The 18,092-nt window shown below is 36.9% G+C and overlaps 1 protein-coding gene across 1 annotated transcript in view; it reads left to right on the forward strand.

The window, feature by feature from the left end:
* The window catches only part of LOC133200678 (sacsin-like), a 110,271-nt gene that overhangs the window by 72,868 nt on the left and 19,311 nt on the right, over positions 1-18,092 (forward strand). Inside the window, exon 14 of the mRNA XM_061336445.1 lies at positions 1,964-12,798. Within this exon, the coding sequence (XP_061192429.1) occupies positions 1,964-12,798 (10,835 nt within the window). The remainder of the gene's footprint in view (positions 1-1,963; positions 12,799-18,092) is intronic.

Below are 18,092 nucleotides of genomic sequence, written 5' to 3' on the forward strand. Positions count from 1 at the left end.
ACTTTGTCAGTTGATGCATCTTGGGTCCTGGGATTTGTCAACCAAAAAGTAGGTCACTATGATCTACTTTTGGATTTTCATAGCTATATTTAAATATTACAGATACTAATTGGCTTAGAATAATAAAAAAAAATTGTCAGTTGATGGAACTTGGGTTCTGGGAGTGTGTTAACAAAAAGTAGGTCCTACTGACCTACTTTTGGAATTTTATGGCTATATTTCAATATTTCAGATACTAATTAGCTTAGAACCATCAAAATTTGTCAGGTGTTGGATCTTGGATCCTCAGAATGTGTCAACTAAAAAGAAGGTCACTGTGACCTACTTTAGGAATGATAAGGCAATACCTATGTGTAAATATTTCAAATAATAAGAGACTTAGAATCATCAAACTTTGTCAGTTGATGCATTTTGGGTCCTTGGAGTATTTCAACCAATAAAACGTGTTAACCAAAATGTAGGTCATGCTGATGTACTTTTCGAATTCAAAGATTTATCTTAATATATAGGATACTAAGAGGCTTAATTAAGATAGAAGTGATAAGTTGTACAATTTATTTGAAGAGCAGTTCTAGGCCCTTGAGCCTGTTGTTTATTTTTCTATCATTGGTTACATTTTCAAAAGCGCCCAAATGCCTGTCTCTTTCTTTTTTATGCCCCAGCCATAAAATGGCCGGGGCATATAGTGTTACCCTGTTCTGGCATTCAGTCATCATTCCATTTCCGTTCATTATATCTGCAACAATTGCACACATTCAACTCAAATTTGACACAGATACATCTTAGGAATACGCAGGTCAAGTTTAAATTTAGTCATGGTCTGATGATTTTTGACAGAGTTATCCCTCTTGAACTTAGGAAAAAATATGAAATTTTCATTTTCTGCTCTCTAACTTTTGTAAGAATGTATGTATAAGATTGAAATTGCATATGCAGGTATTTTACCAGAAAATACAGGTCAAGTTCAAATTTGGTCATGGTCCGATGATTTTTGACAGAGTTATCCCTCTTGAACTTAGGAAAAAATAAGAAAATTATTGGTTTCCACTCTCGAACTTTAGAAGTGAGGTACCATAAATCTGGAAATTTTTACGTTGATTTATTTTTGCGAATCTGGGTCAAAAAGGTGTTGGTAAATTTTTACTTTTTAAAATTTTGCGAATTGTCATTGGTGCTTAAAATGAAAAGGGCTTAATATTTTCATAACAGTTTATAAGTTACGTATGTGCATACAATGAGTTACGCACGTACATACAAACTCCTTTCTTTCGTTAACATTGTTAGATAAAACAGCTGGCCTCTCTTTCTTGGAGAAATAATTTAAGAAGAAATACTGCCTGTCAAAAACCATCAGATGATATTGAATGTAGTTAAGGCACGGATTATCATGGGTAACTAGCTTGTAGTATAAACAGATTGCTTAAAACGACCACTGCTTATGAATACCTGTTCACCGAGTTAAAAATACACACCAGCTATCAGTAAAATTTTTGTTTATATTTTTTGTTGTTGATATATTTTTAAGAAAAATATTTTTGTGAATGCAATGCACGCGCAAATTTGCTAAAAATTTATCTACAGTAAAAATTTCCAGATTTACGGTATGTATAAGGTTGAAATTGCAGTTGCATGTATTTTACCAGAAAACAGATTTCAAATTTGAATTTTGTCGTGGTCCGATGATTTTTGACAGAGTTATCCCTCTTGAACTTAAGAAATTTTTATGAAATTTTAAGAAATTTTCAGTTTCTGCTCTCTGTCTTTTGTAGGGATGTATGTAAAATGTTGAAATTGCATATGGAGGTATTTTACCAAAAAATAAGAGTCAAGTTTGAATACAAATTTAAATATAAATATTTGGAATTTGATATTTTGGCTGCTTGCGGGGGCATTCGTGGCAATAACGACACATCTAGTATAAATGAATATACACACACTTTGCAGTCTTTCTTTTTTTTATCAGAGTTTTTAAAGAAATGGAGTCCCAAAGATTTTTCACAACTACTGAAAGCATCTGTGGAAGCACAAGGAATTGTGTCATCCACTCAACTTGACAACACAAATAGGCAAACTGTGTCAACTTGGATCAAAAGAGTTTGGTCTTTTTTGTCTGAAAATCAAGATTTGATCCCAAAAGTCGAAACACTTCCAATTCTACCAGAACCAAGGAATGGAAAATCAGCTATTCAATGTTTGCATTCTTTGAAGGGAGACCATATGCTTACACAGTCACAGGGCTTGACTCCACTTCCTGGTGAGGTGAAAGAAGTTCTGAAAATTTGTGGTGTAAGATTATTGGAAGCAGTGTCATTTGTCCCAGACGAAATTGTGACAAAATATATTGCATATCCAACAGCAGAAGATGTTTGTAATGTTTTGGAAAAAGCTTTTAAAAAAAATGAAAGCTATATTGGTAAGATCAATCAACTACCAGTGAACACAAGGAAACATTTGGCTGTATTCTTGGGAAAAAGCAGCTTAAAGAAAATGACAGATTCCTTAAAGATATTTTTAAGGAGATTGAAATTATTTCCAGTTCATAATTCACACAAAGCAGGTGCTGACCTTTATTCAGTGATGGAAGTTACAGACATTGTCCCCCAATCATTGAAGAATTTCCCAGTCAAATACCCAACTCTGCTGATTGATGGAAGTTTTCAAGGTCTTTTTCTGGCCTATTGTTTGGGGTGCTGGGAATTAGAAGAACAAAGACTGATGGAGAAGACCCTGTATGCAATTTCAAATCATGAAATATACCAACCAGATGAAGTTGCTTTGTTTATGAATTATTTTTTGAAGAGACTTGATGAATCTACTTCTGGAAAGCAGTTAGAAATAGCTTCCAGTATACCATTTGTTGAAACTGGAAATAGTGAATTGAAAGCTCCAAAAGACTTATTTAATCCATCTGATGGTGAATTGCGTGAACTTTTTCAAGGTGAGGAAAAAAGCCGTTTTCCCAACAATTCTGTAGACTGTTGGAAGTTGCAAAAATTGAAGATGAAAACCTCAGCAGATATTACTGCAGAAGATATATTGGAGACAGTCACATTTATGGAGGCAACTGAGGCAAAATTAGACTGTGCCAAACGTAAAAGGAAGGCAAATGCTGTCCTCAAGTTCATTGGTAACCTGCAGCATCATTTTGAATTTAACAAGTTCATTGAGGAAGTGAAGCAAAAGTGTTGGATGCCAGTGATGAGAAAGAGACCAGGCAGATATCCGAAGCAAATGGATTGGAAGGGTGAAGAAAGGAAGGTATGCAGACCCATTGATGCGTGCTCTCAAGAAAACAGCTCAGTTGTTGGCTCTGTATGTTTTATTTCTGATTGTGATCAAACCCAAGAGGTGTTACAGTGGTTACTACAGACCCCAAACACAGATCTAGCTATTCAACAGTTAAAACATTTGTCAGAGAAGTACAAAGACTTAAAGCAACCTTTGGAGTATGAATGGATGCTGAAAGAGTTGTTTGATTTTCTGGCACCCAAGGCCATAAACCCTGCTGAATCGAAACAACTAGACATTGTTCCAACTAAGTTATCATTCACAAAGAGCTCAAATGTATACATAGAGTTTTTGAGTGATACTTTCCAAATACAATTAGAGCCTTACATGTATCAACTGAGTGAATGCTGGACAGTTAAGGCTGAAATGAGAAACTTCTTTATTCACATAGGCTGCAAAGAGTGTTTGACCACTGAAGATCTCATACTGGTTCAGGAAAAGATCAGAGACTACCACAACTGTATTGATAGCCCCCGAGAAAGCACTGAGATCATAAGAGATTTGCATATTTTGATTGATATCTTGAACATTTCAAAAGAAAATTGTGAAAAGTTGTCTCAAAAACAACTGTCTCGTATCCTATTTCCAGTTCAGACAAAAATAGAGCAACTGGTTCTGAAACCAGCCCAAGAGTGTACCTACACAGATGACAAACACATCGAATTTCTGGACTTAGAAGGAAATGGCAAAGAAGATGCAAATGAGGAGCTTCACTTTGTACATGAAATGGTCAGGGAGTCTGTTGCCGAGTGCCTTGGTGTTTCATCCTTGACACGCAGAGTTATGGAGAGTGGAGGGATTGAAGATTTGGAATTTGAACAATGGGGGCAAGAAGAACCACTTACCACAAGGATTAGAAATCTTTTGGAGGAGTATACTGATGGACTTTCTGTGTTCAAGGAAATGCTACAAAATGCTGATGATGCAGGAGCAAGTTGTATGAAGATACTATTTGATGAAAGGCAGAATGTACAGGCAAGAACTGGTTTGATTGACAAAGGTATGGAAGAGTGTCAGGGACCTGCCCTTTGGTTCTACAATGATGCTAAATTTGAAGATAAGGATTTTCAGAATATCATTAAACTTGGAGGTGGAACCAAAAAATTGGAGAACACAAAGATTGGAAAATTTGGATTAGGATTCTGTTCTGTGTATAACATCACAGATGTCCCTAGCATCGTCAGTGGAAAGTACATTGTTTTCTTTGATCCAAGAACTATACATCTTGGAAAAGCTATAAAGGACAAATCAAAACCTGGTCTTCGCATTCCCATTTCAAAGGTGGTGAGCAAATTCAAAAAGCAGTTCATGCCTTATAATAAAATTTTCAATTGTGATCTTTCAGCAGAGAGAAATCAAGAGGAATATGATGGCACTCTCTTCAGACTTCCATTGCGTACATCTACACAGGCCAAAGACGAAACCAACAGCATATCCTCAGAAGAGTACAGACATGGAGATGTTGTGTCTATCATTAAGAAATTCATGGAATCTGCTGGCAATCTGTTGCTGTTTACACAAAATGTTGAGAAGATTGAACTGTACTCTCTTCAGTCTGATGACCCTGAAAGATGTTGCCTGTTATACTTGGTTGAAAGGAGTGGAGAATTACAATGTACAAACCTTCTTGAAAAGGCCAAAGCTTTAGTAACAGTGGGAGAAAAGAGATATGTGGAGACTTTTAATATTGGCATCAATGTACAAGTGAACAGCAGTGGTGTTGAAAAGTTCTTTGGAAGAGATTATGAACATACCATGACTGGATCAGTTTCTAACTGGATGGTGTCTTGGGCTGTATCAGATATTGAACAAGAACTGAAGGGGTCACTTCCAGTAGCCAGTACAGCTATTCCTCTCTCTTTCTCACTTGACAGAAATCAAAGTAATGCCCCTTATGGATTCTACAATACTGGACATGTGTTCTGCTTCCTTCCACTTCCACAAGAAAGCCAAACTTTAGCTCATCTCAATGGCTGTTTTGCAGTAGAACAGAGTAGAAAAAGAATTGTGTCTCCATCCAAAGATGTAACCGAAAGAGAAAAGCGAGCAGATTGGAACCAATCATTGATGTCAACAGCACTGAGCACAGCATACATAAACATGCTTGAAAACATCCAAAGCTCCAATGTATCAGCAGAGTATTCAGCAGTGTGGCCTGTATCTTTTGAAGGAAATCCCTTCAACCCTTTGGTATCTGCATTCTATAAAGATGTTTCGCAGAGTGAATGCAAAGTATTTTATCAAGATGGAAATCCATTTGAAAAGGTCTCTCTTGGTGAATGTGTCTTTCTGGATTTTACTTTGCAAGATGATCCAGATGTGGGAAAAACTGCTTTCCAGTGTCTGAAGCAGTTTAATCCTTTTGGAAGGCAAGTGATGCACATGCCTCTTGATATACAAAATGAATTTAAGGAGGCTGGCTGTGAGAGTTACTTGGACAAACAAATCTGCAGTGAAGAGAATTTTTTCACATCTGTTTTCCTTGTAAATCTTCAGGACAAATTTTGGAACTCTGACAAAAGAAAAGAAGTACGCAGCTGTCTTCTGAGGCGCATTCTCAAGAGTGGAAATGGAAAAGTCCTAGAGAAAATGAAAGAAATTAAATGCATTCCAACAAAGCCAGAAGGATTACTTAGAAAACCTTCGGATTTAATTGACCCATCTTCAGATTTGCATGAAATTTTCTGTGTTTCTGACAACAGATTTCCTAAAGATGAATTCATGTTGTCAGATGTTGTCAAACAGGCCCTGGTGGACCTTGGAATGAATGCAAACCATTTGCCTGATGAAATGCTTCTTGAAAGAGTGCATAGCATACATGTTTGTGCACAGGATGATTCTGATTTAGCAAGAAAGAGGTGCATAGCAATTCTGAAATATATCATACGAATCAATCCGTCACAAAGTGTACTTGAGAAAATCAAGGGGATTCCGTTTCTACCAGTGATGAAAGAACCAAGTGATTGGCCATGCCAGTGGGGTTCCAGCCAAGACTGTCAATTTGCAGCTCCTGACAAGTTGTTCAGGATGAACTGTAAGTACTTGATTGGAAACGTACAGAAAATTTTGGACGAAAACATCATACAGGAATCAGGGTATGACTTATTTAGAAATCTTTCCATGAAGTCTTCAGAAGATGTGGAGCAAGACCTTGTAATTTGCCAGCTTAAAACTGTTTCAGAATTGGGACATAATGTACCAAGTTCAACAGAAAATAATTTGAGAAGAATATGTGAAGCTGTGTATGAATATTTGAACAACTGTGTTTCATTAGAAGACTTGAAAAGTTTCCAGACTTTGCCTTGTATACTTACACAGTCCTGTGAGTTGGTGGAACCACGCCGTACTTCACTTTGCATCACAGATGATGTTTCTCCTTATATTTACAAAATTGATAGTAAATGGTCTGACTATGAAAATTTCTTGCTGAGTGTTGGTGTTCATCAGTTTGTGGAATCAGATTTCATTGTAAACATTTTAGAAAGCATTGAGATGGTAGAAGGGGAAGCTGTGGAAAATCTAAATGCTGTTGTCAAACTGTTCAATTTTTTAGATGGCAGCAGACTTGTGAAAGAGTTCCTTCTGCCTGACCAGAAGGGAATAATGAGAAAACCAAAGGATTTGTGTTTTGAGGATGGAAATGACAAAATAAATGACAGAAACCTAATATTCACTCATGCAGATCTAAGAATTACAGTGTGCAAGAAATTCAGTGTGCAGTCTAAAAGTGCAAAGTACATCAGAAAATTTTCCTCTGGTATGCCCTTTGGACAAAAAGAAAAACTTGTCACGAGACTTCACAATATTTTGGAGGATTATCCGTGTGACATATCAATACTAAATGAACTTCTGCAAAATGCTGATGATGCTGGAGCAACAGAAATACACTTTGTGTATGACAAACGAAACCATCCTGAAGAGGGATTATTTGATGAATCCATGAAAAGCATTCAAGGACCAGCTCTTGTTGTCTTCAATGATTCTAGTTTCTCAGAAAAAGATATCGAGGGAATATCAAAACTTGGAGAGGGGAGTAAATCTGATGATCCCAATAAAACTGGCCAGTTTGGAATAGGATTTAATGCTGTTTACCACATCACTGATGCTCCATCATTCTTGTCAAAAGGAGAGAAAACCCCAAATGGTGGAACCTTGATTATGTTTGATCCACATTGCAGATATGTTCCAGATGCAACTCCAGAAAGCCCTGGACTTAGAGTTGATGATCTCAGTTGTGTAAAAGAGACCTATTCAGGAACCTACAAAACCTATCTGCAGGATATTCTCCCAGCATCTTCAGGAACCTGGTTCCGTTTCCCCCTACGCCCACAAGAAGTAGCAGACAAGTCAGAAATCACAAAAGAAGAGGTCAATGATGAAAGAATGTCTAATATTTTAGGGGCATTTGAAAAGGAAATGTCTAAATCCCTGCTTTTCTTGAACAATGTGAGATGTATTAAGTTGTCAGAGATAGAAGATGAACAGATTTCAACTAGATGTGAAGTAAGTGCTGCATTTGTTCATGAAAAGGATTCTTCTGACATGAGATTATTTCAGTCAAAATGTATGGAAGAGTTGCTGTCATTGAAAAAGGGACAACAAATTCTTGGTGAGCAGTGTGGATTTTCTTGTAATTATTGCATTGACGTCAAAGGGAAAGCTGAAGGCAGAAAATGGAATGAAACCTGGGCTGTATCAAGAGTGTTTGGGACAATGACAAAGAATTCCTTGACAGATGAGTTGAGATTCGGTTACAAGACAAAGACAGTAAATCTTTCACCAAGAGCTGGTATTGCAGCATGTTTGACACAAGAGTCTATCAGTGATTCCATAGAGATGGAAACAAGTGTTGTGGAAGTCTCCTGTGAATGTGATAGTGATTCAGCAGAGTTGGCAACAAACTCACCAGAAAATTTGGAGACCTTGAGGGCATTTTGTTTTTTGCCTTTACAATGTAGCACTGGCCTACCAGTCCATATCAATGGACACTTTGCTCTGAATTCAAGCAGAACAAATATTTGGAGAGATGATGGAAAAGACCAACACACTGTAAAAGGCTCATGGAATGAATTGATATTAAGTGAAATCTTACCATTTGCATATATCACCTCTTTGCAGTTCCTCAAGGAAATCCTATTTCCTGGGTTGCAGGGCATTCATGCTGACAATATTGATGTGTACAACAGTTTTTTTCCAGTCATTGACAGAATAAAAGATGATATATGGAAAACAGTGGCCAAAGTGCTTTATCATAAAGTGGTCGTGTATGACATTGCTCTGTTTCCTGTCCTGTTAGATGATGAAACAATTACATCAATGAGGGACACAGATTTCATTCTCGCCAGAGAAACTATTACAGACCAGGGAAAATCAGCAATTGCTTTTGTGCCTCTAAAAAGCCAGGAGCAGAGATTCCCTGCATATTTTAACCAGCTGGAAGAGCAGTTGACAATTGAAACTAAAGAGCTTGCAGATGGTAACAGGTATGAGTCTGAGGATTCCCACTTGGAGAAGATCCAAATGCTTAAAAAAAGAAGTGCAGAAATTACAAAAATCTTTAAGATGCTTGGTCTTAAACTCCTGAATTCAACATATGAGATACTCCAAAGCATTAAAATGTCCATTGCATCTTGTGAAGACACTGGATTTATTCCTAAAGCAATAGAAGCTCCTGATGTGCTTCAGTATTTGCTATCATGGAACAGTGACTATAAAGACAAATGTAGAATAGACTCTGTAGATGTGAACATTCAATCGTCAGTACTGAAAGATGTGACAAATGTTCAGACTTTGTTGTCTTATTGCTTTAAAAATGGAGAACACATCAGTCACCTTGAGGGAATTCCATTATGTGTTTTGGAAAGTGGGATATTGACCTGTTTTTCTGGGTCATCACCAAAAATAGTCTCTGAATTTTGTCATTTGCTGAAAGATTCAAAGAATGCCTTTTTGAATATTGCACTAGTTCCTGTTTTCGAAAAAAGGCTCCAAAATAGTCCATGTATCCAGAGACTGACTATAGCTCGCTTTGCAGAACTTTTGAAAGATAATATCAATGGTTACTACAAGAGTGAGGATCCAGTGTCATGGAATCTTGGTGATTTAGAAGAGCCATGGATTAAAGAGGTGTGGACATTCCTTGCTTCAACAAACAACAGCAAAAAAGAGGTAGCCAAAGACTGCATCCACTATCTCTCTGAATGGTGCCTAGTTCCCACTCAAAACAGAACAGGAGAATATTATTTATATCCTTTCTGCTTGGCTGATGCTGTTTTGAGTACCAACTTCGAATGGAAAGATGGAACAATGTCACAAGTTATGCCAAGCATAGATTTTCCAAGATTACTGAAGCTAGAGTCATTTAAATGCAAGGGACTTGCAAATTACATATGTGCTTCTGAGTCAACACCTCACAATGTTCTGAGATTGTTTCAGTATCACAGAAGAAGGTATTGTGATTGCATATCCACAACCCTTGCAAGTCAAGTTTTAAAGTTTCTTTTGGCTAAGCTGCATTCTGAAGTAAAGGAAAAAGATGGGAAAATTCTGGCTCACTTCCAAGACACTTGTTTATTTGAAACTCTTGATGGATTGGTGACCAATTTACCTTTAGAAAGGAAAACAATTTGTTTGAAAGATGAGGACAATTTTCCACAAGATAATTTACCTATGATGTGTGAATGTTTGGGAATTACTCTCCTCAGAAGGAAAGATTTCCTGGAAGATTTTGGAATTGATTTTTTGATACAGGAAGACTTCTATGTCCATATTTTCCTACCCAAGGCAAAATATTTAGACAACCCTATCATCAGGACTCATATGGAACACATCAAAAATACAAAAATGTATTCAGGAGAGAGATCAGAAATGATGAGAGACTTGATTTGGGGCATAGCATGGATAGAAAATGAAGAAACAGGAGCACATCAGAGAGTTTGCAACTTCTATTCACCATATTTAGAGGTTTGTTATCTTTTTTGCTCACAGACTGATTTATTACCTGCAGAGTTCCATGATTCAGAATGGGAAGATTTTATGGAATTTGCTGGGATCAAGAAAGACGTACCATTTGAGATGTTGCTGGAATTTGGTAGTCAGATTGAAAACTCAACTAGCTTTGATGAGCTTGTTAAAAGAAAGTCTAGGGTTCTTTTGAATTACATATTCCAAGAAAAAAAACTAAAATATGAATTTTCAGCTTTCATGAGAAAGTTCAGGAAAATTAATTGTGTGCTTCCTTTTGAAATCCCAGAAACACATGCAGAAATTCTACCTCAGTGTGGGAATGATAGATTTGTTTGTTTTGAAGGATCAGTATTGTCAAAAGGATGGGAACTTATTTGGTCACAGTGCATTGTTGTTCCTGAGAAAATAGTTGGAAAAGTAGATAAAGACATTCTGGGGATCAGAAAGGTTCCTAACGTCAATGATGTGATTAATCATATTCACAAACTTTGTGCTAAATTAAAAACTGATAAGTGCACAGAGAAATCATTGAAACTTGAATTGATGGAATGTGTTTATACAGAGTTAAACAGATTGTTGTCCTCTTCTCCAAGACCAAATTTTCTCATACAGAAGCTGAAGACGGGACTTACTGAAACACCATTCATCTATAATAACTGTACAGATGAATTCGTCTGTCCATATGAAGTTGCTTTGCGTCTTGACACAAAAAAGTGTATAGGGGGTTACCTCTATAGTGGACCTGAAAGATTTGGCAAATTTTATGAAATGTTTAGACAGATTGGTGTTGAGGATCATCCAGGATTTTACCACTACTTGCGTTTGTTTAACTTGCTGTATAGAAAAATATCTTCAAAGTCAATGGCACCAGAAGAGATTCAGATTGCACAGAAAGCATTCAAAGACTTGTTAAAGTGCCTAGAAGATAAAAACCTTGATTTCAGACAAATCCCACAAGTAGTTGATCTATATCTGCCTTCAGAGGATAACAAGCTAGTGCTTTCAACAGAGCTCATTTTGTGTGATAGACCGTCTTTTAAAAAAAGATTAGCTGGAGAATCTACAGTCCAATATGTAAAGATAGACTCGATGCAAAAGACAGATTTGCTCCAGAAACTACCAGATCAATTCAGACCCAAATCACTATCTGGACTTTTTCATGAGGTCACTGATATAGGGGATGAATGTGAAGCTGATGACCATATTTCAAGGCTGAGGAGAATTTTCCAGTCTGAAGCTTTCGTGGAAGGAATTATCACCTACATTCAGACAAAAATAGAAGCAGGTGTGAACCAGCAACAAAAGAGCAGCATTACAAGGTCCCTCCAGAATGTTCGTTTTAAACAAGTTACTTCTCTGCAGACAGTCCTGGAAAACAATGAAAATCAAATGCTGATAGATAAAACTCGTAGAGACAAACAAATTTATTACACAAAGACTGATGGTGGAATTGTGATTTATTTGAAAATGAATCCGCTTTGGACTTCCTTTCAACAGTGCTTTGAGGCATGGAAATCCAAACTTAGTCAGGTTGTCTGTCTGTGTGTGCCTAAGAGGATGCTTGTATATCAGGATGGAGATTTCATTACTGAACTCCTGCTTTGTGGTTCAGATATTGACATTGTAGAGATTTGTAAGAAACACCAAATTCAATTACAATCGAAAAGTTGGTCACCTGCTCTGGGGTCACATGTACCCATTGATCTCCATGATACACTGGATAACACATTTTGTGATTTTCAAGAGGGAGATATTGTAGCATATGAAGTATTTGACCCCCTTATTGATGTTGATAGTGAGGATAATATACTGGTGCTTGACTCCGAATTTATTTACGTTCGTGTAATAAAAAAAGATGATGATGCTGTGTTCCCTCATTATACTGTGTTTAATGGTACAAAAGAAATATCAGTAAGCTCAATTAAACTTTACAAATTTGTTCGCAAGGCTGAGGAACAGACAACAGAGCTGGTACCATTTAGTACTGACAGGATTAAGAAGCAAAGCACAGGCCATGCTCGGATCCTTGCTGATATAAAAAGAATGTTGATCGCTGCATGGAAGTTACCAAGAGCAGAGAGAAGGGCAATCATTAAAAGATTGCTTCTGCAATGGCATCCAGATAAAAATCCAGGAAACACTGATCTGGCGAAAGAAGTCACTCAGTTTATTCTTGATATCATTGGAAAGTTGGAACGAGGAGAAATAGAAAAAGAAGACTACACAGCGGGATACAGTGGGGGAGGATCATCTTATCATTACGGAACATCTCAGAACGAGTGGCATCGTTTTCAAGAAAATGTAAACAGCTGTGGGAGTAGGCGGCATCGGAACAGGAGACATGGCGGGTTACCTGGTGGTTGGTACTATAGCGGATCTATGTACACACGTCAGCCACCTGATCCACAACCAGCTGTTGGTCTTCAGTGGTTGAGGCAGTCCAAGTATGACTGTCGAGCAGCAATTGATGAACTCAGAACTGGTGAACAACAGGATTCCAGTACTGTGAAAATCTGGAACTGGGTGTGCTACAAATCTCATCAGGTATGTTAACACGTTACTTTTCTGTTTGGGAAAGATTCAAGAAGCATAACATCAATATAAACTCCAGCTTACAATTTATTAAGGCAGCTCACATGAAATGCAGGATACCCATAGGAATCATGTCCATCTCTCTGTCTTTCAACACTTGTTGTGATGTGATATTTAACTTAAACAGTTTTTATCATAAAATGTTCAAATTTAAATAGGAATACTTGATAATTATAAATTTTGGGTCATATTCCTTCCATCTATATGTTTAATTTTACAGTATACTACAGATATTGCAATTCAAGGCACAATCAATTTTTTCATTATTATGAAGCAAATAAATTGAGCAAAATTAATTGAAAAAGAATATAAAGAGAAATTGGCCTTTTGGTCCTGTGAGGATATTTTTAATTTTGCTCCCGATTCCCAAAATCTTTAGAATAATCCTGAACCAATAGTACAATTCATTTTTTAAAAAATTAAAACACTAATAGTGAAAATAAAATCATTTGTTCTATATTTATTTTTAGGTCACCTGAGTCACTCAGGTGACCTATTACTATCTGTTTTCATCCATCTTGTGTTAACATTTGAACATTTTCAGCTTCTTCTCTGAAACCACTTAACCAATTTCAGCCAATTTTAGCATATGGCATCTATGTGTAAAGGGAAACAAAATTTGTGAATTTCATGGTCCCTGTCCCCCTGGGGCCTGAGGGGTGGGGCTAAAACCACCAAAATTAATGCAATCTTTAGAAATCTTCTTCTTTACTCCTGGACATCAAGCAGTCAAACTGTTGGCATGATTGTAATAAGCATTGAACCCTCTACCAAAGTGTGAAATTCATGGCCCCAGGGTCAGGCGTTCTTGTGGTAGGGCGGGGCTATATAGATCATATAGTGAAAGTGCATTATTTCTTTGAAAATCTTCTTGTCTACTCCTGGATATTATTGTAACAAATTAAATACATAGTTATGATAAGCAAGGGTGACTCTACCAAATTTGTGAAATTCATGGCCCCAGGGTCAGGGGTTCTGGTGCTAGGGCGGGGCTATATAGATCATTAAGTGAAAGTGCATTATTTCTTTGAAAATCTTCTCTCCTCCTGGGTAGTATTGAAACAAATACATAGTTATGATAAACAAGAGTGACTCTACCAAAATTGTGAAATTCATAGCCCCAGGGTCAGGGGTTCTGGTGCTAGGGTGAGTCTATATAGATCATATTGTGAAAGTGCATTATTTCTTTGAAAATCTCCTTCTCTACTCCTGGGTATTATTTAAACAAATTAAATACATAGTTATGATAAGTAAGGATGCCTCTTCCAAAATTGTGAATTTCATGGCCCCTGGATCAGGGGTTCTTGTGTCAGGGCGGGGCTCTATTTATTATATAGTGAAAATTCATTAATTCTTTAAAAAATCTTCTTCTCTGCTCCTGGGTATTATTTAAACAAACTAAGCACATTGTTCTGATAAGCAAGGATGCCTCTTCCAAAATTGTGAAATTCATGGCCCCAGGGACAGAGGTTCTGGTGCTAGGGCGGGGCTTTATAGATCCTATAGTAAAGGTGAATTATTTCTTTAACAATCTTCTCTGCCCCTGGGTATTATTAAAACAAACTAAGTACATTCTTATGATATGCAAGGATGCCTCTTCCAAAATTGTGAATTTCATGGCCCCAGGGTCAAGGGTTCTGGTGAAAAGTGGGGGGGGGGGGCTCTATTGATTATATAGTGAAAAAGCAAACTTTTTTTGAAATATTTTTTTTCTGCTTCTGGTTAAAAAGCAAAGAAGCTAAGTGTACATGTGTAGTTATGATGAGCTAGAGTGCTTCTTCCAGAGTAGTGAATTGCATGACTGCTGGGTCAGGTGTGCTGGTGTAAGGGTGGGGCTCTTTATAATATAGTGAAAATGCATTAATTTTGTTAAATAATCATGCCTGCTCCTTAGTGTTAAGCAGATTAACAAAGTGATTACTTATGATGAGCAAACTTCTGGTTCCAGGGTCAAAGGCTCTGGTGTTTCTCCGTGTGTGTGTGTGTGGGGGGGGGGGGGGGGGGTCTATTGATAATATAGTGAAACAAGAGGCCCAAGGGCCTTAATGGTCACCTGAGTATAAAACAACAATTTAGAGGATCCATAGAGTATAAAATAAACTGATAGATGAAGCTTTGTTGCCCAAAAGCAAGAGAAATAGGATGTTCAGGATCAATGAAATAATTAGTGTAGTATTCAGTGACAACTCATACATTAAATTCTAATCTATCTCCCATTTAGCACTATCACCATGCAGAGTATTAACAGATTATTAGTTCTTCCCAACCATTGAAAAGTTTCCAGGCAGCATGCTCCAGTTGTTCATAAATCTCCATAATTTTGTCCATTTTGCAGCACTTCCTTATTTACTTCCAAAAACAATCGTTTTTTTCTTCTCCGAATTTCCTCCATTCATGTGTTTATGGTAAATAAAGGCAGATATCTCATTAAATTATTTACGATCACTCAATCAACTGAAAGATGAGTGTTATGTGATTTACATGAAATATATTTCCAGTGTTTTTAATAATTTAAGATGGAAAAAAAACTTCGTTTTAGATGAGTTAGTGAAATGCACAGAAAAAGGAAAAATAATTTATTTAAATTCATTTTTGATTTCTATCATAATTAATTTATATATGTTTCAATTTACTAGTGAAAATTAAAATTTAATTTAAAAAGAATGACCTTAAAACCCTGATTATTTTTCGTAAACGTCACTTCCGAGATAATGTGAATAGTACTGCGCAGCCGCCAAGTCATTCAACTGCAAGTAGCCGGAGCGAGTAGACGTGGTCTTACTTGCTCGATCATTATTGACATATTTTTACATATTGACGAGGTCAATATACTCTTACAACTTTTTCAGAGTTCATTATCGTTTCTGACGTGGTCAGATCAGTATGCGGGGGCGATTTTGTCTGACGTGGTCAGATATTTTTTCATCGGTTTTGAAAGTACAAACCACGTGCGTCATGGCGGACGTTCCTAACCCTGACGATGATAAAGCACCGGTCAAGGGAAAGAAAAAAGCCCCGAACAAATCATTGTCTTCGGAGAAGACACCATCTAACTTACGTTCGTTGTCGAGTTCGTCGACTTCGACTGGCACTTCCACGTGTTCTCGTGGTCATGGCGGAGGACATGATAGTTCCGCGCCAAATAACAAGAATGAGATTCTCAACATATTAAAAGCGATTCAAGAGAATCAAAAGAAACAAGACGATCGTATGACAGAGCTAGAAAATCTGTATGATTATGATTACCAAGAATATGAAGATCGTCGTTTTAGATGAGTTAGTGAAATGCACAGAAAAAGGAAAAATCATTTATTTAAATTCATTTTTGATTTCTATCATAATTAATTTATACATGTTTCAATTTACTAGTGAAAATTAAAATTTAATTTAAAAGAATGACCTTAAAACCCTGATTTTTTCAACAATAATCTTTTTTTTTCAATATTAGTTGATACTCCACCCCCCACCCCCCCACACCCCCCTTACATTTAGGTTAGTAACTTTTTACTTGGGGCTAGTTACTTTATTGCTGCCACTAGTCCATGGGCTAGTACTTGATTTTTTAATTGTACTTCCCTGCAGCACACATGACCAAATGGTCCTGATGTTCAAAAATCTGTAAAAATATTCTTGCTTATTAAAAGTTTTATTCTGTTTGCCTTAGATATGCCAAGGAGCAGAGAAGATTTTCAAAGAAATAATGCATTTTAACTACAGATTCAACACAGCCCTACCCTAACACTAAAACCCATGTCCTAGGGTCATGAAATTCCCAAATTTGGTAGAGGTACCCTCATCATCAGAACTATGCTCTTAGTTGATTTTCATTCAATCAATTAACACATTTTCACTTTATTATCAATATAGAACATCTGACTTGGGGCCATGAAACTCATAATTCTGGAAGAAACGATCTTGTTCATCATAACTATACACTTACAGTACCTGGCTATAATACAGTACGCAGAATGGCTGCCATTATAAAAATATACGTGCACATTTGCAGTTTTGAAAGTTGTTTTTTCAAATTGATATTTAATAAAATTTATCCTACCTTACTAATACTTGGTAATGTAACCTTTTGCTTTTATTACAGCTTGTAATCGTGTTGGTATTGATGTGTACAGTTTTCTGTTCGTCTTCAAATCGATAGAGGCCCATATGTCTTTCACAATACGCACTAGGTCTTTGCGTTTTTTAATTTCGTCCAGGTGATGTTCTAGTCTGATCTTAATTGTCCTCCACACATATTTAATTATGTTAATGTCTGGTGATTGACTAGGCCAGGTACTGTAAGTGTAGGGATGTTGTTTGTCATTTTCCATTCAACCATCTGTCTGGACTGGTGCACCGGACAATTATCCTCCTGTAGAATCCAGGGACTTGCAGGAAACTCCTTTGCAACAAGAGGCCACAAATGATAATCTAGGACCAAAATATATTTCTCAGAGTTTATATTTCCTTCTACTTCAGTCAAAGTTCCAACACCATTAAAAGATAATTACACCCCCAGAACATAGCCGATATTGCTGGAGAGGGGCGAATGACTACTATACTGTCCAAGACATTATCGGGCTGAAATCTTTCTCCAGGTTTTCTCCAGATGTAAATTTTTCTGTCCTTACCTAAAACAACTTTCATCTCATCACAAAAAATGACCTGACTCCAGTTTTCCTCCATTGTCCACCCTAATTTGGACCGACACCACAAAACATGGTTTTGACGATTTGGTTTCCAGATTGTTACTTTCTTTCAAATGGAGCATCTTTGATATTTCTGTTCTTTTAATCTCCTTCTTACAGTTGTATTAGACACTTTCTGTGGTACAGATTCGTTAAATTCATCAGTTAAATCTGACAGAGTCTGTCGACGATTTTTCTTCACCAACCTTGACAAGACACGATCACCTCTTTCACCCACCAATCATTTTCTTCCCGGTCTTTCTCTGTTTTCCACGGAACCCCTTTCAGCATTTTGTCTAACAACCTTCTGTATGGATTTTGGACTTATTCCTATAATTTCCGAAATTTTCCGGCTACTTAAGCCACTCTCATTCAATTTAATTATTGTCTGCTTTTGCTCGAGTGAAAGGTCTTTTCCCCTCGGAGCCATTTTGATTTACGTATGTTATGGTACTAAAAATAAATCTATGGAACTTCCCATGTGTGTGATGTCAGATGTTACACTCATGTATGGATGTGTGTAGTTGTCATTATTTTTTATCATATTACAATCGATAAAATGAA

This window comes from Saccostrea echinata, unplaced genomic scaffold, assembly GCF_033153115.1.
Source record: "Saccostrea echinata isolate AGI-Se365-2 ecotype Australia unplaced genomic scaffold, CSIRO_AGI_Sech_v1 ptg000041l, whole genome shotgun sequence".
In the NCBI taxonomy this organism is placed as follows: domain Eukaryota; kingdom Metazoa; phylum Mollusca; class Bivalvia; order Ostreida; family Ostreidae; genus Saccostrea; species Saccostrea echinata.